Raw genomic sequence first — 23,979 nt, 5'->3', positions numbered from 1 at the left:
TGCATAGCCGCTTGTTTTTCACAATGAATCCAAAGTGCGCACAAGGACAGGAACCAAAAAAGCTCACGTTGTATGAGAGCAAATCCAGCGTTGGAGCCCTCCTCCCAGACTATTCACTATTCAATCCACCTGATGAACAGTAATCGCCTTTTGCATCTCCACCGTTACACTTCAATAGCCATGGTAATAGGCAATAAAATATTAGTATTTTTTTCATTTTTAAAATAATACAAAATAATTTTAATTGTAATTTCGGATAAGATTTTTAATCGTTCTCGTTGCGCCACGTGTCATTATCCGAAGTATTATTAAATAGGGAAAACTTGATATAAGTCCAATTTTTTTAGCCAATAGTAGAAATTGTCCAAATTATTAAAATAAGTCCAATTCCTTAAATTTAATTATTTTATTATCAATAATTATCTATTCAATGAGAAAATTTATTATAAAAATCAAATTTCTTCCTAATTATCTCTTTGATTATTTCTTTTTATTTTTATTTTTTGTTATTTCTTGTTCTTCCTCCTGCCCATTTATAGATTTTATTTTTAATTTTTATAATCAACCTATATCACAGGTTAATTATTTTTATGTATCTATATGACAGATTCTTTTTTATAATCAACTTGTCAAAAATTCATGTGTCTTGCTTATAGGTATATTATGTTTTTTTCCTACCTTTTAGTTAGGTTTCATATCTCGCGTACAGGTATAATATATATTCATATATTTATTACTTGAGTTAAGGTACAATGTTTTGTAGATAATTTATGTTAGTATATTAGTTTTTTTTTTTGTAAGATATTAATTAGATTTTTTGGAGTTGAAAAATGCATAATATTAGAAGATTTTAATTGTTTGTTAATATTTTAAAAAAATATAAAATGAGTATAAAAGAAATAAAAACATGTAATTAGATAATTGGACTCGCTCCTAAAAACCATCTATGTTTTTTGACCTAGATCTAAAAGCCCCTATTAAATAATACAAAATAATTTTATTTGTAATTTCGGGTAAGATTTTTAATCGTTCTCGTTGCGCCACTTGTCATAAAATCCGAAAAAACAATTATTGGGGATGGATTTCCGATAAGATTTTTAATCGTACTCGTTGCGCCACGTGTCATTATCCGAACATACAATTATTGGTGATGGATTTTTAATCGTACTCGTTGCACCACCGGTTGAATGATTTATTTTTGCTTTTGGTTTTGGCACCGTACCAAGCTTGTACTTGAAGTTCCTACACAATGCAGGAGAAGAAATAATTATAATGAAAATAGGTAACAAATAAATAATACAAACAAATAATTATAATGTAAGTAGGTAACAAATAAATAATACAAACAAATAATTATAATGTAAGTAGGTAACAAATAAATAATACAAACAAATAATTATAATGTAAATTTGGGTATAGTACAAACAAATAAATAATATATTGTTACCTGATCCGAGTAATTTTCCCCACTTTGAATATTACTACTAGCTCGTGCCAAGGCGTCTCTCCACGTACTAAACGATTGGCTAAGTAATTTTCAACGATTGGACATCGACTCTTTGGTTCTTTTCCCACCAATTTTCTCAAGATAATTGGTATGAATAAGACTCCACATTTCTCGCAACTGCATCTCATTACCCGTAAGTGAACTATGAGTAACTTCAACCCAACTAGTACACAACGCAACATCTTCAAGAAGCGATCAATTCGTACCTGCATCAGTAGTCATTTTGTTGAAAATGGATTGAAACTTTGAGAGAAAGAAAGGAATGTGATTGAAAGTAGTTGAGAAAATATGAAATTGTGGTGTAAGGTAGATGATAATGAGAAGGTATTTATAGAAAAGTAAAAACAATTTTTTTAAAAAAAAAAATTCAGATTTTTTTTCGAATTTTTTACAATTTTTTTTAAATTTTTATTCAACTAATTAATATCTGCCGTTGGATATTAAAAAATTTGAATTCCAACACTCCAGATTGTGCCACGTGTCACAACGGTAACTTTTCTAAATTTAAAACTATTTTTTCTTTTATTTATTTATTTATAAAGCATATTAATATCGACCGTTGATCTCAGATCGAACGGTGGATATTAAATAAGATTTTTTTTATTTTTTTTTCCGTTGAGATCGAACGGTCCAAGTTAAAGAGCCGTTGAGATCGAACGGACCATGGGAAGCCATGTGGCTTTCCAACGGTAACTTTTGAATCTGAAAAGGGAGCTGATTTTTCTAAAATTGTGTCGGCGACGCGCCCTCAAGCACGAGTGGGGTGCATGCGCCTGACAAAAAAAAAATTAAAAAAAAGCCTAATGCCAGGCTGACGTCAGCCCTGACATCACATCCACTCGGGCTCTGGGGCTAGCAATTCTTCACGGGCCCGAAGCTCGGGCCTCCACCTCCACTTGGACTCCTTCACACTGGAACCGATCCACAAGACCTCGGGCCTGTCCTCCGAGCATCCACCGACGGTGGAGTTGCTCTGAAACACGACACCAGGCAACTCTCTTTCTCTTGGAGTATAAATTCAATGCACATCTCGTGCAGCCGAAATCTTGAAAATGACATATACAGCTACGCCCGCACCTTTTTCTCTACTTTTATGCTTACACAACACATTTACGATGTGCCGACAGGCTGCCCCGCACCTTTTTCTCATAAAAATAAATAATTAAATTTCATGAAAACTACTTAACGGTAGCACTATGCATAGTCACCACCCAGACCAATCCATATATTATTAACCACGAAAAATCATTGCACACCAACACAAAATTGCGAAAGCATCAAAACAAATTTTCATGAGATGGAACTGTAGAAGGCATCCAACCAAAACGATAAGCAAATTTTCTTTAGTAAGTGAATCATCTTCAATAAACAATTTTGCTTATACCTTTATATCATATCCTAAGCTTGTTATGCGGCTCTGATACCACATGTAAGATATATTCTGAAATCACAACAATAAGACATTAGGATCACGAACAAATCAAATCAATATAAAATAGAGATGAACTAAATATATTGAACTTATTTGTAGAATACGAAAACATGACTCTTCCAGATGACAAAAGATGAGTTCACAAAGGTTGCCTTATCCTTCCAATACTCCAAAATATCCCTCTACTATATGAATAGGTTTTAGTATTCTGAGGAATTCAACATATGGAAGCAGGGATTTAATCTAGTATTTATATATCATTGGGGTTCCTTATTAGCCGGCCTATTAACAGCTACGAAAGTCGCAAAATCCATCAGATTTCTTTAGGTCAATTGCAAAGGATAAGACTCCATAATCCTTATTTTATTAGTACTATCAGATTACTTAAGTTGTTAACAACTCGACAAACAAGTGGCTTACAAAACAAGTAATCCAATACATCATTCATTGTCATTCACAACTTTACATTTTTAGTGTAGGTCCCCCACTAATCAAAGAAAGAAAATTAATTGGGATCACAAATTTACATTCTCATTGAAGTAGATTCTTCATTTGCATATGCAAAAAATGTAAAATGGAATGTAAATATAATTTTTGCATCTCTAATTTGTATTTTTTTTCTTTGAAGATGCCCTTAATTACTTTTTACCAAGCGTTAAATTTTATTACATAAAATCTCGATAAATTTTTAAAAATAAAGTCTCTCTCGTATATTTATTTTGTCATGCGAGAATGTAATATCTTATTCTCCAAAATAATTTATATTATCAAGTCATAAGAATTATGAAGTTGTTGAAAAATAATCCAAAGTGGAGCCGCAATTTGTGCATAGCCGCTTGTTTTTCACAAAGAATCCAAAGTGCGCACAAGGACAGGAACCAAAAAAAATTCATGTTGTATGAAACACGACACCAGGCAACTCTCTTTCTCTCTGATTATAAAGTCAATGCACATCTCGTGCAGCCGAAATCTTGAAAATGACATATACAGCTACGCCCGCACCTTTTTCTTGACTTTTATGCTTACACAACACATTTACGATGTGCCGCCAGACTGCCCCGCACCCACCCAATGGTAATAAAATACCGTTGCGGTCCACATGTCCCCGGCATAATCCTTTGTCAAAGGATGAGAATCTGCCATGGATTCTCTTTGTCATGATGTTATAGATCATTTATGTTTAATTTTAAATAAAAAATTTAAAATTATTTTTAGTTGTATGATAATTGTTAAATGAAAAATATGCACTGATTTTTAGAATTCTCACAAAAAGGATATAGTTAGGATCACGTTCCTTTGTCAAAATGTTGTAGATTTGTAGCAGCCTTACCATGAAACCTACACCAATGATGCGTAGACAGATGTCTCTAACAAAATTATTCGGGAAAAAAAAAAAAATCATGTTGATACTCACACCAACACAAGTGAGCGACTACTCCTAATTTAACTCTTTTAAAAAAATTGTCTACTTATGCCTAATACTTCATGAAACATAATCCTCCACACATTGAGCATTGTTACCATCTACCATACGTTCTTATTTAGCAGTTACAACAAGTTAATTAATTTACACTAACTTATACATACATATATAAATACAAAAAAGTTTATCTCTTAGAAAACTCATAACCCATTTAAAGTCCCAAAAGTCAACTTGGAAACCACCCAAACCCAAATAGGAATGCAAATTGCACTTGTGCCACTCACTTTCTTATCCATTCAAAATACGGCGCGTATTTTTGTATAATAGTCCAGTTCGGATTCCACAGAAGAAACGTGGCTGTTGCTCTCTCCTTTCTTGCACCCTTCCCTCAACGCTCCTACTCCACGATGGAATTGTCTGCCCTCTACTTACCATCCTCTTCTATTTAAATGGTTACGATTAAATTACGTCATTATTTTATATTTATATTACTTTTTATCTTAATATATTTATAAAAAAAATTAATATAAAATATTATTATGCCTTAACGTAACCGTTCAAATATAATAGGATGGAAAAGGGATGGTTAGCGGAGGGCAGACAATCCCATCCCCTATTCCAATATAACCCCTCCCCGCCCACACCTAGTTCCTCTCAACGCGCACTCTTCATCCACCATGGCAGCCAGTTCCCGGACGCTCGAGATCACGGTCATCTCCGCCGAAAATCTGAAATTAGATCGAAAACCCATCAAGAAAAACGCCTCCGTCACCGTCCGGACCGACACCAACAGTCAGTTTCGCACCACGGAAATGGAAACTGAAGGCGGCTCCTACCCTCGATGGAACGAGAAGCTCGTGCTCGACATGCCAACTCACTCGAGGTTCATCACGGTGGAGGTCCAATGCAAGACGTCGTACGGCGTCAGGACGATCGGGACGGCGTCGATCCCGGCGTCTGATTTTGTAGGTGGGTACGTGCCGGAGGGTTACTTGCATTTTTTGAGTTACAGGCTGAGGGATCACATGGGGGAGAGGAATGGGATTATTAATATTTCTGTGAGAATGAAGGTTCCGGAGATGTACGCTTGCTCAAGTTCAACGACGTCGTCTCACTCGAAAATGGGGTTTCCGGCGGCTGGGAACAATAATTCTGGCGGCGGCGTTGCGATAGGAGTTCCCGTTTGGTACGGTGCTTATCAGAAAAATTATTGAAGATTCACCTGCAGAAACCAACGACAACAAAACATTATCTCATTAAGCATGGTCGATTGTGTGAAAGCTCGAACGTTATTGCGCTTAGTTCTATGCAAACTTCTTTTTCTTTTGAGTCCCACTCACAATTTTGTGTGTAAATATTAGAGGATTTAGATTTTTCTCATAGTGTTAAAGAGACCATTTATTTAAATTATATAGCGTGTTTGTTGATGACTGAATTAGCAGTGTTGATTAATGTGCTTAGTTTTATTAGTAACACATAATAATTTACAAATGTAATCTAAAAAATTGATCTACCTAATTTTACTCTCTGGTTAATGAGAATGCAAACTCAATGACTTTTGTGTTCTTGAAGAAAATTTTATGCAATCATTGAATTCATTGTTACAAATTACAATACTTGATTGTTTTCCTTTTGACTAAAAGAAGTTTATTTCCCTCATATATATATATAGAGCCTTCAAGGGAGGAATTCGCAATTATTTAGAAAAATAGGAAGCTGTGAGACCTACACTGCATCGAATTCAATTAAACCATTGTTGGTTTTTGCGTGAACGAAATAAAAGATTATGCAAATTTCCTACTATAATCTTAGTATGTAGTCTAGTACTTGAAAATGGTAAATTAGATTGATCTCATCTCATACTTGGTTTTTTCTCTCCTAATTTCCTCATTACTTCTCTTTAGTCTACGTAAACATTGATTATTAGTAGTAATATGAATTTGGAACATGTTTGAAAACTGAAGAATATCTGCTAAACCGCTTAACCAAATCAAACTAATTATTAATGAATTAATTTAGTTGGGAGGTATTTTTCATCCAAGTCATTGAAAGATGTTACAACTTCGAAGCTATCTCTTTCAAATAATAAATATTACTATTGAGTGTGGCAATTGATCTTTTTATATTTTTTTATTTAAATAATTAATTTACATATTTTTTAAAAATTATTAAAAAAAAAAGAAATGAATTAAAGACATGAAACCACCCACTAACGTGGTTTTTTTAATGTTTCATCATTTTAGGATGCTCATTTTATATATATAGATAAAATAAACTAAAAAAACTATTGCGATTGACTTAAGGTATAGGCAATTCTGTGATGATGGTCAATACAAATTTCATGCAGTCCAAATTGTCTAATCTTGAAAATTGACATGTAAATTACAATATCACCGTCCACCTTTTCTTCTATTTTTATTAGGGGTGGGTTCGATTCCGTTCGGTTCGGTTTTCTATCGGTTTGTGTTCGGTTCAGTTTGTATTCGGTTCGGTTTCGGCCCGGTTCGGTTTTTTTTTTTTTTTTTTTTTTTTTTTTTTTTTGCTTTTTTCCCCAAGTAGCTTAAAAAAAGTATATGAAAACAACTTGCATCCATTTTGTAATAAGTCCTATTTCAACATAATCGTCAAGACTCAAAATAAGCATTCCAAATTTCTAATATAATCATAGTCTCAACTCAAAGACAATGAAAATAAACATTCAATTCAAAGTTTAATTATAATCAAGTGTTCCAAAGTCCAAAGTTAAATAAACATCAAAGTTTAAATCTTCCAAAAGTCCAAACTTAAAATAAACATCAAAGTTCAAGTATTCCACATCTAAAAGACTAAAATAAACATTCCAAATTTCAACTTTCAACTCAAGTGCCCCACAATGAGAGTGATCCACGTACTTTTTCAACGACAATTTGCTTGCTAACGCTTGGGTGGCCTAGGGGGCAACATATCACCTTTTTTTGAACTTCCGCTTGCCATTTCTACATAGAAATAATAAAAGAAAAGATACTAATTAAAATGTTATTTAAAATAATCTAACAAAATCAAATGCAATAAAGGTTTAAGGGTTTTGTTAAAAAGATTAAAAAATTAAAAATAACCTCACAAATCCTAGAGGCATGAGGGTTCGAACCCATGCCTCCAACTTGTAAAGTTTCATTGAAACCAACTTGGCAACAGGTTCTGTTTTGTTATGATTGTATGACTAAACTATTTATAAATATTCAAAAAAATTATATATATATATATATCGATTCGGTTCGGTTCGGTTTCCGAGCCTCAAAAATCGAAACCGAACTGGTCAGATTCGGTTCGGTTCGGTTTTTTTCAACCTCGGTCCGGTTCGGTTGTCGGTTTTTTTTCGGTTTTCGGTTTTTTGAACCCACCCCTAATTTTTATGCTTACACAACGCATTTACATTTACGATGTGCCGCCAGGCTGCCCCGCACCCACCCAATGGTAATAAAATACCCTTGCAGTCCACATGTCCCCGGCATAATCCTTTCTCAAAGGATGAGAATCTGCCATGGATTCTCTTTGTCATGATGTTATAGATCAATTCATCTCGATCGTTTATGTTTAATTTTAAATAAAAAATTTAAAATTATTTTTAATTGTATGATAATTGTTAAATGGAAAATATGCACTGATTTTTAGGATCCTCACAAAAATGATATAGTTAGGATCACGTTCCTTTGTCAAAATGTTGTAGATTTGTACCAGCCTTACCATGAAACATACACCAATGATGCGTAGACAGATGTCTCTAACAAAATTATCCGGAAAAAAAAAAAATCATGTTGATACTCACACCAACACAAGTGAGCGACTACTCCTAATTTAACTCTTATAAAAAAATTGTCTACTTATGCCTAATACTTCATGAAACATAATCCTCCACACATTGAGCATTGTTACCATCTACCATACGTTCTTATTTAGCAGTTACAACAAGTTAATTAATTTACACTAACTTATACATACATATATAAATACCAAAAAGTTTATCTCTTAGAAAACTCATAACCCATTTAAAGTCCCAAAAGTCAACTTGGAAACCACCCAAACCCAAATAGGAATGCAAATTGCACTTGTGCCACTCACTTTCTTATCCATTCAAAATACGGCGCGTATTTTTGTATAATAGTCCAGTTCGGATTCCACAGAAGAAACGTGGCTGTTGCTCTCTCCTTTCTCGCACCCTTCCCTCAACGCTCCTACTCCACGATGGAATTGTCTGTCCTCTACTTACCATCCTCTTCTATTTAAATGGTTACGATTAAATTACGTTATTATTTTATATTTATATTACTTTTTATTTTAATATATTTATAAAAAAAAATTAATATAAAATATTACTATGCCTTAACCGTAACCGTTCAAATATAATGGGATGGAAAAGGGATGGTTAGCGGAGGGCAGACAATCCCATCCCCTATTCCAATATAACCCCTCCCCGCCCACACCTAGTTCCTCTCAACGCGCACTCTTCATCCACCATGGCAGCCAGTTCCCGGACGCTCGAGATCACGGTCATCTCCGCCGAGAATCTGAAATTAGATCGAAAACCCATCAAGAAAAACGCCTCCGTCACCGTCCGGACCGACACCAACAGTCAGTTTCGCACCACGGAAATGGAAACTGAAGGCGGCTCCTACCCTCGATGGAACGAGAAGCTCGTGCTCGACATGCCAACTCACTCGAGGTCCATCACGGTGGAGGTCCAATGCAAGACGTCGTACGGCGTCAGGACGATCGGGACGGCGTCGATCCCGGCGTCTGATTTTGTAGGTGGGTACGTGCCGGAGGGTTACTTGCATTTTTTGAGTTACAGGCTGAGGAATCACATGGGGGAGAGGAATGGGATTATTAATATTTCTGTGAGAATGAAGGTTCCGGAGATGTACGCTTGCTCAAGTTCAACGACGTCGTCTCACTCGAAAATGGGGTTTCCGGCGGCTGGGAACAATAATTCTGGCGGCGGCGTTGCGATAGGAGTTCCCGTTTGGTACGGTGCTTATCAGAAAAATTATTGAAGATTCACCTGCAGAAACCAACGACAACAAAACATTATCTCATTAAGTATGGTCGATTGTATGGAAGCTCGAACGTTATTGCGCTTACTTCCGTGCAAACTTCTTTTTCTTTTGAGTCCCACTCACAATTTTGTGTGTAAATATTAGAGGATTTAGATTTTTCTCATTAAGAGTAGTGTTCGAGAGACCATTTATTTAAATTATATTTTATAAATTATATAGCGTGTTTGTTGATGACTGAATTAGTAGTGTTGATTAATGTGCTTATTTTTATTAGTAACACATAATAATTTACAAATGTAATCTAAAAAATTGATCTACCTAATTTTACTCTCTGGTTAATGAGAATGCAAACTCAATGACTTTTGTGTTCTTGAAGAAAATTTTATGCAATCATTGAATTCATTGTTACAAATTACAATACTTGATTGTTTTCCTTTTGACTAAAAGAAGTTTATTTCCCTCATATATATATATAGAGAGAGAGAGAGAGAGAGCCTTCAAGGAAGGAATTCGCAATTATTTAGAAAAATAGGGAGCTGTGAGACCTACACTGCATCGAATTCAATTAAACCATTGTTGGTTTTTTCGTGAATGAAATAAAAGATTATGCAAATTTCCTACTATAATCTTAGTATGTAGTCTACTACTTGAAAATGGTAAATTAGATTGATCTCATTTCATACTTGGTTTTTTCTCTCCTAATTTCCTCATTACTTCTCTTTAGTCTACGTAAACATTGATTATTAGTAGTAATATGAATTTGGAACATGTTTGAAAACTGAAGAATATCTGCTAAACCGCTTAACCAAATCAAATTAATTATTAATGAATTAATTTAGTCGGGAGGTATTTTTCATCCAAGTCATTGAAAGATGTCACAACTTCGAACCTATCTCTTTCAAATAATAAATATTACTATTGAGTGTGGCAATTGATCTTTTTATATTTTTTTATTTAAATAATTAATTTACATATTTTTAAAAAATTATTTTAAAAAAAATGAATTAAAGACATGAAACCACCCACTAACGTGGGAGGTTTTGTTTTTGTTTTTTTTTTAATTTTAAATATTAAATGCATTCAAAATAAAAATATGGTTAAATACTTTAGCTTCTTTTGGTTCAATTGTAATTTATGAAATTTTTAAAGGGCAATTTATGGTATTTTGAATGTTTCATCATTTTAGGATGCTCATTTTATATATATATAGATAAAATAAACTAAAAAAACTATTGCGATTGACTTAAGGTATAGGCAATTCTGTGATGATGGTCAATACAAATTTCATGCAGTCCAAATTGTCTAATCCTGAAAATTGACATATAAATTACAATATCACCGTCCACCTTTTCTTCTATTTTTATGCTTACACAACGCATTTACAATGTGGCAGCAGCGGCTGCCGGTGGTGTATATCTCTATTAATTAATGAAATATTTTTTGTCAATCAAAAGTAGATGAAAAAACAAATTAGTCTTCTATTAATCAAAAAAATGTTGGATAATAATGTAATTTCACAGGTTCAAATTTTACTTTTTTTTATTGAAATCTCACCTATCGGTGATGTTAAAATATCTTCAATATTAAAAATAAAAAATAAATAAAAAAATAACTCAGAAGCAGAAACCTACCACTCCCCCAGGTTCTCTCTTTCTCCCTCTCTCCATCTCATTTTCTAAAAAAATATGTGTTCATACATAAAATGTATAAACAAATGCTAGTATATATAATAATAATACTATTTACAAGGCGGAGGAATCAACAAGTTTTTACCGTTGAAATTTGAAACAGCCAGCCGCCAGCGGCGGCGGTCCAGTAACGCAGACCAGCTTTGACTTTACCGAAAAGTCATATGCTTTGCGTCATTGTTAAATAAACAAGAGGGAAAAGCGATTGGAATGGCAACAAATAAAACGGAAATATTATATCTATACCGTAACTACGAAAATTAACTATATTTATAATTACAAATTAACTATCGGTGATGATCCATAATCATATCTATCGGGAAATAGATTTCTTATCGGTTATCGGTTATTTCTATCTTCGTCGATACCAAAAATATATTCATTTAATTAACGCATTATAACATGATAGATACTAATTTTGTCATTATAAGATATTATATACATTGATGATATTGGCTGATCTTTGATCTCTTCCATAAGCAGCATTGAATTCTCATTAGTTTTGATTCAAAACTTTTGAACTTTCCCACAAATTAAATGCAAAGCTTGTAATTCTCCAGGTAATGGATTCGGTAAATATAGTATTATATTATCATAATATAAATCATATTATATATAATATGTACTATTCGGGTTAGTTTTGGAAACGGATATGGATTGGGAACCCTATAACCATATCGAAACTATCACCGAATAATATTTCCAGTTTTTCCTCATATCCAAAATATAATCGAATTTTCATCCAAAATTCGTTTTATTCGAACAGTTATCTACGATTATCGGGTTTAACGGTTTGAATTACCCTCCCTAGAGAGAGGACTCTCCAAGAAACAAGCACCAAGGGTTGGGAGAAACATGTCAATGTAAACGACGGAACATCCATATAGCGATACTCCAAGCTTATCATGTTCAGCCATGTGAGCTTCTCCCATTGGTTGTTTCTCAATGCAAACAATATTCTGTACTAACCTACACTATGTTTGACCAAACAAAATACTAATCTACACTAGAGGGGGATAGGAGAGGATTTGAACCCGGATCGCAATGAGTTGAAAAAGATGCCCTTAACCACCTAGACAGTTTGCCACTTTCTAACAATACTTTCCCATTCGTCGTTGATTTACTAGCTACCTTTTGTGGCCCAATAGAAGTTTTGGTCCATGAGCTCAAATTTCATGAATAATTGTTCTTTCAAGTAAAACCATTAAAACTTTCATTCTGAATATAAAGTTTAAACGAAAAATAGGAAATGAAAGTTTTAACAAATCTACCCAAAAAACCCATTGCCTTACAATGTGATAAGTTAAAAGATCAACGCTCATGAAGTTTTAATTAATGGACCAAAGCTCGAATTACACTAAAATTTAGGGACCCATCCAATTTTCTTTTAAACATAAAAATGTCTACTTGAATGTTTACCCAAATCTTTTTGTTTAATGCCTAATCCTTCATGAAAAATAATCCCCCACGCATTAATTAAGCACCATATATTTTATTTTCTTATTTAGCATTATAACAAGTTAGTTTACACTAACTTAATACACATAACATATCGATTTCGGTTTCCCTAATATCGATATATTTGATCCCGTTTACACTTGCCCGATTTCACGTCGGTCATGAGGCTTCAAAATGTTGAACTTACACATAGGGCAGATAGCATTGATATGTAACCATTTGTCTATGCAAGTGCAGTGAAAGTGATGAAGGCAAGGAAGCTCGCGTAGTTCTGCTCCATTCTCGTAGACAGAAAGGCAGATGCAGCATTCCTGCAATTTACGAAAAATATTCATGTCACGAGGGCCTTCTAGTCGTATACTTTTTCACAGTGATGAATTGCCAAATCAAACGTCAAATGATCACTTGGGAGCACATTAGAGATCCAGAGACAAGATTTGCATGGTTTCACCCAAAACTATTGTATATGGCCGGTTTCCCACCTACGATCATGTTCCCCGTGTTTCATCTAACTTTTTATTGAAAACTTCACATTAAATGACCGGCATGTGACATTTTTGGACAAAAAATGGGGACGGAATGTGGGTAAACATGAAGGTAGGGGCGATGGGGACTGGCCGATATAAAAGTTTGGGGTGAAAATCGGCAGTGGGGTTTCAAGGGGTGAAATCAGCAGCAGATTAAGGGAGTAAATTAGTGAAATGCTCTTTTATAAGAAATTGGAAAGGGAGGGGGATTGTAAGGGAAGGACTATCAACAAAATCCAAAAGAAGTTTGGAACGAAAAGCTATGGCACCAACAATCCTATTACTGGACCAGCTATGGTAGATATGGTGCATGAGCTGCCAAAATTACACAACAGAATACAACTATAAGTATAAGCCAATTAGGACGCGGTAGGGATCTGATATAAGGGCACAAGGAAACTTACAGCATCAACCAGGGAAATAGGACGCTCAGTTGGTGCATTGGTGTCACATTCGACCATGAATCCTTCAAAAGCTTGGACCTCACCATTAACTTTCTCTGAGTCACCTACCCTCCTGAATTTGAACTTTGGCAATCCATCAATCTCTTCTTCTGTTGCCCCATCCTGTTTCATCCAGAAGTCGTATGAAGTTATATAACTACATATATGATTGAGTAGAATCGAATTAATTCACTAGTGCAAGATAGGAAAGTGTAAGGACACCTCATTCAAATTAATTGTCTCTACAGAAAACTCGAACTCAAACATTGGCATAAAATAGAAAGCATGAGATCTAATGCTTCAACTTAAATAGGGAGTTCACATCTGGTTCGTGATGAAATTGAAGGAGAGAATGAAGTCATCAACAGGTAAGAATTCCTTATAAATATCGAATGAGATTACGAGTCAGCAGCCTTCACATGTATCAGAGCGTGTCCAATGGGGAGATGCAAATTTGGGATGTAAAATCACATTTTACATCCAAAATTGCATCTCTAGTGGTTTTTCCTCCAGTGGGTTGGATGCACTTACAGGATGTAATATTGGGAATTTAATCCCAGCCGTTTAGTGTCAAATCAAGAAAGTAATTACTGCCCTTTATTTTTCCTTTCTCTTGGCTTCACACGTTTCACTCATTCTTGAACTTGTTTTTGTTCGTGGGGCCCTCCAAAGTACGACTCAAAACAGATGCAAATTTGCAACTATTTATACATTTGTCGGCTAGTTGCTGGTTTTATAGCCCAAATACAACTCCCATTGGAACAAGAGGTCTAAATGTGCCTATACATCTCCATTTAGTACCGGAGATGCTCTCACACTTTGTCTAATAATATAAGAAACCACAAACATACAAAACACAACAATGACCAGCAAATCTATTATCCTATTGGCCAATCACCGCATAGTCAAGTATCATTGGTTTCCATTCACATATTTCCATATTTGTACATAATGTGCATGACACGTGCATTGACGAGATCTACTAACTTCCTATTATCACTGAATATGCTGTATCATTTTGTTTATTCTCTATGTAGAGGTATATCATATAATCACGTACAGCATGAATTTTAAGCTTAGATGAGAGCAAAAAATTTTTAATTCAGCTCAAGTCACATGATCAGAGGAAAGATTATATGAAGCTGACTCTTTCTAGACAATAAACTAAAGCTTGCATACAATCCTTATGGAGGTCTACCTGATCTGTCACAGCACATAAGATTCCAATTATGCATGGAAGGAAGCAGCAGATTGCAATTCCGACAAGACATGAAGCAGCAACACATACAATGATGAAGGTGACATCAAAAACTAGAAATGAAACACAGAGCCTGCAAGAAAAGAGCAGAGTGTATACAGTTCAAACACGTGCGGACACACACGCACACACATTCAAGACAATCACTCAAAAGAAACCACTTCAGAGTAAAAACAGTTCAATCGTAACCAGTAAAGGCGAGGTGAACTGGATAGCAAAGTCTGGCCGCCATTAAGCACCCAGTAGAAGCCAATGCTCCACCATATAAATGAAAACATGCTAATGGCTGACTCCAGACTCGTGGTGACACTGTTGCACAAAAAATGAAGATAGTTAAATATACTTCATGGGATAGAGCCACACAAGATTAGTTCTAAGCGGAGAATATCACATTCACAACAAATGCACCGCAAAATTGAAAACAGACTGACTTTAGTTATCAGATAAAGGACATCGTAGAATGCACACCCTGCTCGATTGTACATATCTAAATAGAGAACAGAATTGAACTAATTTAAAAAAAAAAAGCTAAAAAGCTTGCCAAATGAGCAACTATATATGAACAGCAATACTACTCCACAATTCGAAAAACGCTCACCCTCTTATACTGACTTAGAAACCATACTTCCCATTTCCGTTGTACTAAACCAATGAACACGAAATTTCCTATCCACTATTCCTTATAACATTATCACAACACATGCATAAATGCATACTTTAAAAAAAAATTGATCATACATGCAACATTTGAATCAAAATTCAAACTTCTACATCATAAAGTCATTGATGTGTGTACTTTTAATCCTAATTTCTACAAACAGTTGAGAATAATAATTATAATCTCCAAAATTGTTTACCTTGTATCATCATCAGCCAGACCATGCTCACCCCCATAACCCCCAACATTACCCCCCGACGCCGAACTCTCACTCCCAATACTCCCCCAACCCACCTCACCCGAACCCGCCTCGCCCTCCTCGCGCCTCCTCCGATACTGCGCAACCACACACCCAACATGAACAACACACAGCAAAATGTACCCAACAACCCAAACCCTCATAGGCACCAAGGGCTTCTCCTCCACGCTCAGCCCCAGCACAGTGAACCCAACAATCACGAAAACCAAATTCCACAGCAGGTCCAGAATTATGGCGGGCTCCGAGTAAGCCCAGAAGTTCTGCCGCTCTTCCAGCTCCTCCAACGCGTTCTCCCGGACCCGAACCGACGGCTCGCGCAGCCTCATTCGGCGCCCGCTGACGCGCGAAAGGATTCGCATCGCGCCCCGCAACGGTGGCGGACCGTGGCGCATGAGCCGCCGGTTTTGGAAGAGCTCGTCGCCGATTGAGTAGCCGATGAGTGGGTGAGTGTCTACAGAATTCATCACGATAAATCAAAGGGCTTTCGAAACGGTTTGATTTCAGCAATTGGGTTTGTGATTTTCAAGGGGTCGGACTCAAATTTATTTATTTGGGTTGCTGTGATCCATTGGATTGAACAATTTGAAGGGTAAAGGTGAGATCTTTTTGGGAGCTGGAAATTGGGTTTGGGGGAATCAAAATGGGTTCTGGAGTCTAGAGAGAGATAGCTGAAGGTTTAAATGAAGCATTCGAGGGAGGGGGAAGAGAGAGAGAGAGAGAGAGGGTTTTAAAGAGGAGTTGCTGGTGCAGAGTGGCAGCTGAGTTGGGTTTCTGCAGTAGGATTTTGGAATTTTTCAGGCTGAATTGATGGAGGTTTTGTTTGGGACTAAAACTGCTTTTGTTCTTATCTCTTGTTCTTTTCAAATTTGAAGTCTGTAAGCTTCTGTTTCTTTCAAATTTGCAGTTCTAGTCATGCTGGTTGGGCTTGTGCGTTTCAGTTCATATTTCCTTTGAGAGCAATTCCCAAGCAATACTTATTTGGCAAATAAATTTCGTAGCATTTGTTGGCAAGAAAGAAAATCCTCACCCCTTTCATTGATCAATTGAGTCACATGTATTCAAATTTTCGGCGCTACGTAAATTCGCGCGTTTTATTGAACATTTGAGTACTGCAATCAATCGTTTGCGTCGATATGGCTCTAACGGTCATATGTATTCAAATTTCCAACGCTATGTAAATTCACGCATTTTTTTTAACAATTAAATACTGCAATCAATCGTCCGCGTTAATATTGCTCTAATGGTCGGACACATTCAAACTTAAGATGCCACGTAAACTTAACGCGCGTTTTTTGTAAATGTGATAGTTCAAATAATGTATTTAAATTTTAACAAATGTAAAAAGCGTACAAATTTAAGACAAATTTCAAATTAAACTCGCACATTTTGTAACATGTAATAGTTCAAATTTCATATCTAACTTTTATCGATATGGAAGGAAAGTTTGATTAATATGTTCTCTTCTGTTTACAATGGAAAGAAAGTTAAGACCAATTTTTTTTTTTAATTTTTTTTTTATAACTAAATGGAGATTATTCATAATATAGAGTACAGCTGTATGAGGTTTTACAGTATTATACTCTGAGTTAGAAATCCTACTTTTTATCACCTTGTTTTCGCCACTATGTTAAAACTTTAGCTAATTATTATAACACAATAACTTAAGAGAAATATCAACTAGACTCTCTTAAAGTAAGAATATTTAAGAATTCTCTGTTATTTTATAGTTTTACGTCGATTTTGATGTTAATATTATAAAATATTATGCTAAAAGTATAAGATGAAAGAAAGTTCATGATGACTCTTCTTTGCATTTCTCGTAACTTAAAACAAGAGTACAGGTTGAGTAGTTTTACGTTATGAATAGTGATGTAAGTGTAATTGTCCGAACTCGAAATGCTTTTCATGAGTTAGGATAAGATTAAAGATTGTACGACACACGCCCGCTCCTACTGTCTTGTTTCCTGCCCTGCTGCCGCCAACTCCTTCTTCCCTAAACTTCCCGCCCAAATGTTTTTCGTCAACTCCACACTGGCAGGTAGCTTCTATATAATAATATAATTTTATTTTAGTTATTTTTCAAAAATTTCACTCTTATCCATAAAAAGAGAAATAGTCCACTTTCTATCTATTTTTATCATCGATCTAATAAAAATAGAGTCTATCAACATATGTGGGTTCCATATATATTTAGAGATATGATACAAATAGATAATAAAAAAATAAACTAAAGTTAAATGAAATAACACATAGCAGATGATTAAGTGTATGGTAAGCATACGTCAAAGTTTATGGTGGTGAGGAAAAATGTTCTCCAGTAAGAATAACATTTTTGTTATAAAACAAAATCACTTTTAATTATTACCTCATATATTTTTTCTATTTTGAAATTTTATCACCCATTTTCTTCGTATGATACCTGACACACCCCGATCCAAAAAGTACACTTAGACCCTAAATCGAGCTGTGCTGGCCGACACCTAGAAGGTGACGATGCCATAAAATGTGATAGTGTATAAAAAGTGAATGAATTTGAATCTAAAAGTGTCTAAATACCAGAGTGCGCTGCGAGTGGGAGCGAACCCATTTCACACGCGATGTCAGAGCATAAGTAAGGTACAGTAGTGTGGGTAAGAATCATACCCTCAAAAATATCCATCAATACTAAGATTCGCCACAGATTCTTGTCAATACAAACTCAGCAGCTAAAACCTGGAGGGCACCAAACAAAAGGTGTGAGTAAGCAATAAAACCAAGCTTTCCAAAATTATTACCTCTTTAAAAGTAAAACCCGTATCGTTTTCCATAAGACAGTACAACATATATACATATATCCAAACGATACTCAGACATGACAAAAACCACGATTTGCCATCAAATCCAACATACATTAATAAGTAGGCCAAATGAACTAAATCAATACACAGTGATATATCAGTTAGAGTCATCTAAAATGACATGTACAACTTATCCGTATCTCATCAATCATGGCTAGCATATAAATCGGAGTCACCTATAGTGACCTGCACGACTTATCCATATCTCATCAATCCTGGCTAGCATATAAGTTGGAGCCACCTATAGTGACCTGTACGACTTATTCATATCTCATCAATCCTGGCTAGCCAATAGCTCAATAAGTATACCTGCACACGAGTTTGAACCACGTAAAGTGGTCTATACGACAGGACTGAGTGTAAATAAATACGCTCAAGTGCTACAATCACGTGAAGACTGGGCGAATAATCGCAGGTCACCTACGAGTCGGAACCACCTAAAGTGGTCTGTACGACATGACTGTGCACCCCCCTTGGATCCAAGGTGAGCGTAAGGTGCGGGAGGTGAACATCACGTGAAGGACTGTGCCCTGGCCATTGGCGGGAGCACTAACACCAGGGTGCAGGTTTATGAGCTCTCAATGCATCTCAATATAACATGTGCAACTCATGGCAACCAGTACGACAGTATCGAAGTTGCCTAACTCATAACTGTAGTCATGCTATAACGCAATCAATTCAACTAGTACCATAAACTCACTTGAACTTACCTGGATGTCCTGAGTTCACCTTTGCACTTGAAAGCATTCCCAATAATTATATGCAAGTAATATACATATAGATATATCATGATGCAATCTACTACTCAACCATGTCGTAGCATTTTCAATTATAGACAATATGGTGTGAAGTGTACAATCAATAACGCCCTACTCCCAAACTACTTATTTTCAGGGATAATTATCTATGACAACCCAATTAACTCTAATTTAACTAACTAATTCACAAAACTAAAACTTGTCTTTACCAATTTCCTTCGCATTACTCAATTTCTCAAGCAAGGCTTTTGTCTCAAATATTTTATGGCTGCATCTAACGTCTCGTTAGACTGCCTACGTACCCTAAACAGGGATCAAACCATTCGTAGTTCATATAGGTACTTCAAGCATTCACAATAATTATATAAAGGTAATATACCTAATCAATTTAAAATTGTCAATAGAACTCTCAATAATATGCACAATAAAAAGGAAAAGATTCACTCACCTGGAGTCCACGCTATACTTCTCTAGCGCACGCATCGAGGCGTCCTGAATGATCGGTCCCTGTGGCCAATTATCAAATCACATCTCAGAACTCTTATCCGTAGAATACGTAATTCACATAAAACACAACCTCAACGACATTCTAAAATAGTTTGATACCCATTGACCACAAGTCAACCGTCGATCAAAGATCGACGGTAGGGTTTACAACCCTGTATAACTTAACTCGGAAGATCCGCATATCAGATTTCCAATCCGCAACTCCCAACGATCCACAATATGTTTCTAGAATAACATATTAAAATTTCATTACGATTCAACAGTCAGATCTCCTCCAATTGCCTAAAACAAGTGGCCATGAACATTTATTTTACTAAGTTACAAATCTAATTCAGGATGATCCGTAAGTCGGATTCCCGATCCGTAAATTCCTATGATCTTTAAATATTATGTATTATAATATATCCAATTTTGGTGACGATCCAACGGTTGGATCATCGATTCACATTTTTATCAAGTAACGTATCGTAACGAATTTAGGTTCCAACGATCAACCTATGTCATTCAAATGACAAAACTGAATTCAAAACATTCGACATAGCCTAAAAATAGCATTGGCGGCTCACTGGCCACGCGCCGCCGCTGGTGGCAGTCGGCCGCCCCGACTTGCCGGAAAATCCAACTATTTCTAAAAATTCTCAAACTTCATAGAAATGAATATCTCAGTGAGTGGAGCAACTTTCATACCTGCCACGAAGTCCAAAAGTGGACGGAAGATGGTCAATTTTTCCCACGAAGCCGGCGGGTGCCTAAAACTTCCTGACGTCGATTCGTCGTCTACGGTGGTCCAACGGGGTCAAGGTTGGTTGGGTTTTGCTCCTGGGATGATGGGCTACAAAGCCCAAATGGTGGCATCAGCCATTGCTTTGCCGATTTGCCGGAAAACTGAGAAGGGTGGCCGGAGCACCATTGATTTTCGTCAACTTTCGTGGCCTCAAACCTCCACATCCCATGGTTAATCAAGGTGTTTCTTGGGTGAGGTGAGTTTTGTAGAGGGGAATGAGAGCTTCAAGATGGTGGTGGTGGCATCAAAAAACTCCACCGGAGTTGGCCGGAATCGGCCTTGGAAAATGGGAACCCACGGTGGGTGCGGGTGGACGAGAACCCACTTCCTTTTTCCTTTTTATTTATTTATTTATTTATTTATTTATTTTATTTTATTTTTTCTGATTGGGCTTTTCCCCACAAGGTGGGGATTTAATTTAAATAAACACTAAACCTTGAATAACCAATTTCGAACGTCCGTAACTATACCGTTATAATCCGGACTCGCAAATGGCTTTCGCCTATACGTTCATACCAATAAGTACTACGAGGATATGCTAAAAGAATAAGTCCCACATCTCTCGAGTTGATGGTCAATGGAAGTCAAAGTCCTTACCTCTAGGGCAATTTTGAAAATTCACGCTTTTAAAATAAAATAAAAACGTAAAATTTGGAACGGGTTGTCACAATACCCATGTGTTCACTCATGGTAATGCTTTAAATCATAATTTTCATTCGATTCATCTTGGTACATTTTTTTCATAGAACATTTCGGTAGACTATTTTTTTATAATGTATTTGGTTAATATGTGTTATTCATTTAAGTGTATTAATTCACTTAATATATTTATGTACATTTTGGTATATACATGCTTAAGTTTTTTTCTTTTGTTTTTTCAAACGATAAAATTCTATTAAAATTAAAATCGAATAGAAATGTTATAGAAATTAAAGAAAAATCAAGCTCTATCTATGGTTGTCCCCTTTTCTATTCACAAACGAAGCCATCGAATGAGGCATCACCGAGGCACAGATGAGAACTCAATGGATTCCATTTGCATAGCTAGCTGTCGTATATCCAATACCATGCTATCAATCATAATATCAGCATCCTTCTCACCCTTAAACATGGAATCAAAAGTTGAACCAAACTGTTTAAGTACATTAATTCATTTTAATTAATAACAATCTGTTTTCCAAAATAAGAATATTGAAATGGATAGGATGATAAATTATTAGGAAAACTAATGAAAAAGGGTTTGAAAATTTTGAGTTTTAATGCTAATGATAAAATAAAGGGTAAAGTGAATAGTACCATGATTGACTTTTTAGTATTAAAATATGGTTTTTCGTTAAAGTGAACAGTACAGTGAATTTTTCATTAAAACTCCCTAAATTATTATTATCATACACATTTTTATTCTTTTCAAACGTTGATCTTTAATTTTATCCTTTAAGGAGGGATCCTCATTTTCTTTAAAGGGTTTAGGGCACAATTCATGTTCTTTTACAATACCCTGAACTATCTAAGTTGTAAGTCTTTTCAAAGATCATTCTTCCAAAAAAACTCATTTAATCCAAATCATTCACTCATACAATTTTCATCGTGAAATTTCGATATTTTTTTTAGAACACTACATTCATTAATTTCGATCACCACAATTAGATTTCTTAATCATTTCCCGTTTTACTAATATTTTTAAAATTAAATGATCAGTTCAGATCGTTGAAGAAGAATGGTGAGTGGGCTCCATAACTCGTCTCCATTTCTTTTAATAAATGAAGATCGCTTCTTAAGGGATATATTCAGTCCAAAGGTGAAAAGGAAAATGAGTATGCATAACGAGAAATGAGCGCAAGTGGAAATCTCTTTCTTATTACGTGAGTTAAGAAATATAACAAAGTATTCGAATAAAAGGGTAATGTTAGGGAGATTAAATTTGTAAATAACATTTTAAAAATTAAAGGATATGGAAGTTGATGATTGGTTTAGTACTTAAATGTTTTCATTCCTATGAATAACACATCATTTAGTTTACAAATTTTACCTTCTTAGCATGAGCATAAAGACAAAACATGTTTTTATAAAGCTGTTGTAGGATGACATTCTAAGAACACCACTCTCTTTCACAAAAGAATTATCAAGTTGTTTTGTAGACAAGAAGAAACAACCGAAACCTTGTATTCTCTTTTTAAACAAATGTAGAACTTTTTTTGTTCTTTTGAAAGTTTAGTATACAAAGTGAACGTGAGCGTAAGAGAAGTTTTTCGGATACTCAATTAGATATTCTTTTCTTTCTTCTAATTAAATAAATTCTTAAAAGCTTTCCGTGTCAAATTCCCATTGGTGGGAGCACCACCTGGCATAAGGCCGAAGCCCCGAAAATTTTCCCGTGAACGTAGGCGCATTGGATATACTAATTGTGCTGTGTTTCATACAGTTTAGACTCTTGAGGTTGTGTTCAGCATTAGGTTTGCTCCAAACAGGTAAACTTGTTCATGGTTATATGACAAAGGTCCAATTTGACGTTAATGTTTTCGTTGTCACGGGTTTGGTGAACATGCATGTATACAAAGTGCAAGCGCATTTCGAAAGCTGATCAGTATCTCTCCGAGACTCTGCCGGATAGGAAAAACCACGTTTTGCGGACTGTCATGCTTACTGGGTACTCTCAAAATGGTGATGGCTTTTAATCGAGGAAATGTTTTTGAGACATGCGAACAAAAGGAGTTGAAATCCAATCAGTTTACGTTCCCTAGTGTATTGACAGCTTCTGCGTTAGTCTTAGCGCATAGTTTCGGGGCTCAGGGGCACAGATACAATGTTCAGAGTGATTTCGGGGCTAATGTGTCTGTCCAAAGCTCCTTGGTTGACATGTATGTCAAATGTGGAGATCGTAGTGGTGCTAAGAAGGCATTAAGAAGCATGGAGGCTGACGATGTCGTTTCTTGGAACTCCATGATTGTGGGGTGTCTAAGGCAGGGTTCGCAAAAGAAATGAAGATTGATCACTTTACGTACCTATCTGTTCTAAACTCCTTTGCCGCTTTGAAGGACATGAAAAATGCAATGCCTACTCATTGTCCGATAGTCAAGGCCGGTTTGAGGTTTTATTAACTCGTGGGAAATGCTTTTGTTGATATATGTATGCTAAGCATGGGCGTTGAAATGTAAGCTGTTTTTGCAGCCTTGAGGGTTCGATAGCAGAACCAAGAAGTCCAAGTGTTGCTATTGGTTCCAACGGCTAGTTTCCATTTGAAGTATAACGGCTAGTTTTTTATGTAAGGGTAGTAGGTGAAGTCCTAGTCACTTAGAACAGATGCAAGGCTAGGATTAGAACAAGTGAAAGGCTGAGATTTACAAATTCAGCTGTGAATTCAAGGACATGTACTATCTGCAATTCGTGCAGATACGAATGTATGTTTT

The 23,979-nt window shown here is 35.6% G+C and overlaps 3 protein-coding genes and 1 pseudogene across 4 annotated transcripts; 3 read left to right on the top strand and 1 right to left on the bottom strand.

The window, feature by feature from the left end:
* Nucleotides 1-4,704: 4,704 nt before the first annotated feature.
* Nucleotides 4,705-5,797, top strand: LOC125470806 (BON1-associated protein 2-like). The gene has a single exon (XM_048570460.1). It carries the CDS (start codon nucleotides 5,040-5,042, stop codon nucleotides 5,574-5,576), a length of 537 nt encoding a protein of 178 aa, XP_048426417.1. The 5' UTR covers nucleotides 4,705-5,039; the 3' UTR covers nucleotides 5,577-5,797.
* A 2,832-nt stretch (nucleotides 5,798-8,629) lies between these two features.
* LOC125470684 (BON1-associated protein 2-like) lies at nucleotides 8,630-9,634 on the top strand. The gene has a single exon (XM_048570032.1). It carries the CDS (start codon nucleotides 8,856-8,858, stop codon nucleotides 9,390-9,392), a length of 537 nt encoding a protein of 178 aa, XP_048425989.1. The 5' UTR covers nucleotides 8,630-8,855; the 3' UTR covers nucleotides 9,393-9,634.
* Nucleotides 9,635-12,555: 2,921 nt separating this feature from the next.
* On the bottom strand, nucleotides 12,556-16,629 carry LOC125470802 (E3 ubiquitin-protein ligase At4g11680-like). Of its 2 annotated transcripts, none has more exons than XM_048570443.1 (5): nucleotides 15,627-16,620; nucleotides 14,959-15,078; nucleotides 14,710-14,842; nucleotides 13,473-13,634; nucleotides 12,556-12,852 (listed from the first exon to the last, which is right to left on the bottom strand). In XM_048570443.1, the coding sequence occupies exons 1-5, from the start codon at nucleotides 16,148-16,150 to the stop codon at nucleotides 12,676-12,678; spliced, it is 1,116 nt and encodes a 371-aa protein (XP_048426400.1). In that variant the 5' UTR covers nucleotides 16,151-16,620; the 3' UTR covers nucleotides 12,556-12,675. The 2 variants fall into 2 exon arrangements, with proteins under 2 accessions (XP_048426400.1, XP_048426409.1); XM_048570452.1 differs by having other exon boundaries at nucleotides 12,811-13,383; nucleotides 15,627-16,629.
* Nucleotides 16,630-22,289: 5,660 nt separating this feature from the next.
* On the top strand, nucleotides 22,290-23,910 carry LOC125470701 (annotated as a pseudogene).
* The last annotated feature ends 69 nt before the right edge of the window (nucleotides 23,911-23,979 follow it).

The sequence above is a fragment of a genome, unplaced genomic scaffold (genome assembly GCF_019419815.1).
Source record: "Pyrus x bretschneideri cultivar Hongxiangsu unplaced genomic scaffold, Pyrus_bretschneideri_v1 Contig102, whole genome shotgun sequence".
NCBI lineage: Eukaryota > Viridiplantae > Streptophyta > Magnoliopsida > Rosales > Rosaceae > Pyrus > Pyrus x bretschneideri.
The sequence above is the reverse complement of the archived record's forward strand: the minus strand, read 5'-3'. Positions and strand labels throughout refer to the sequence as shown.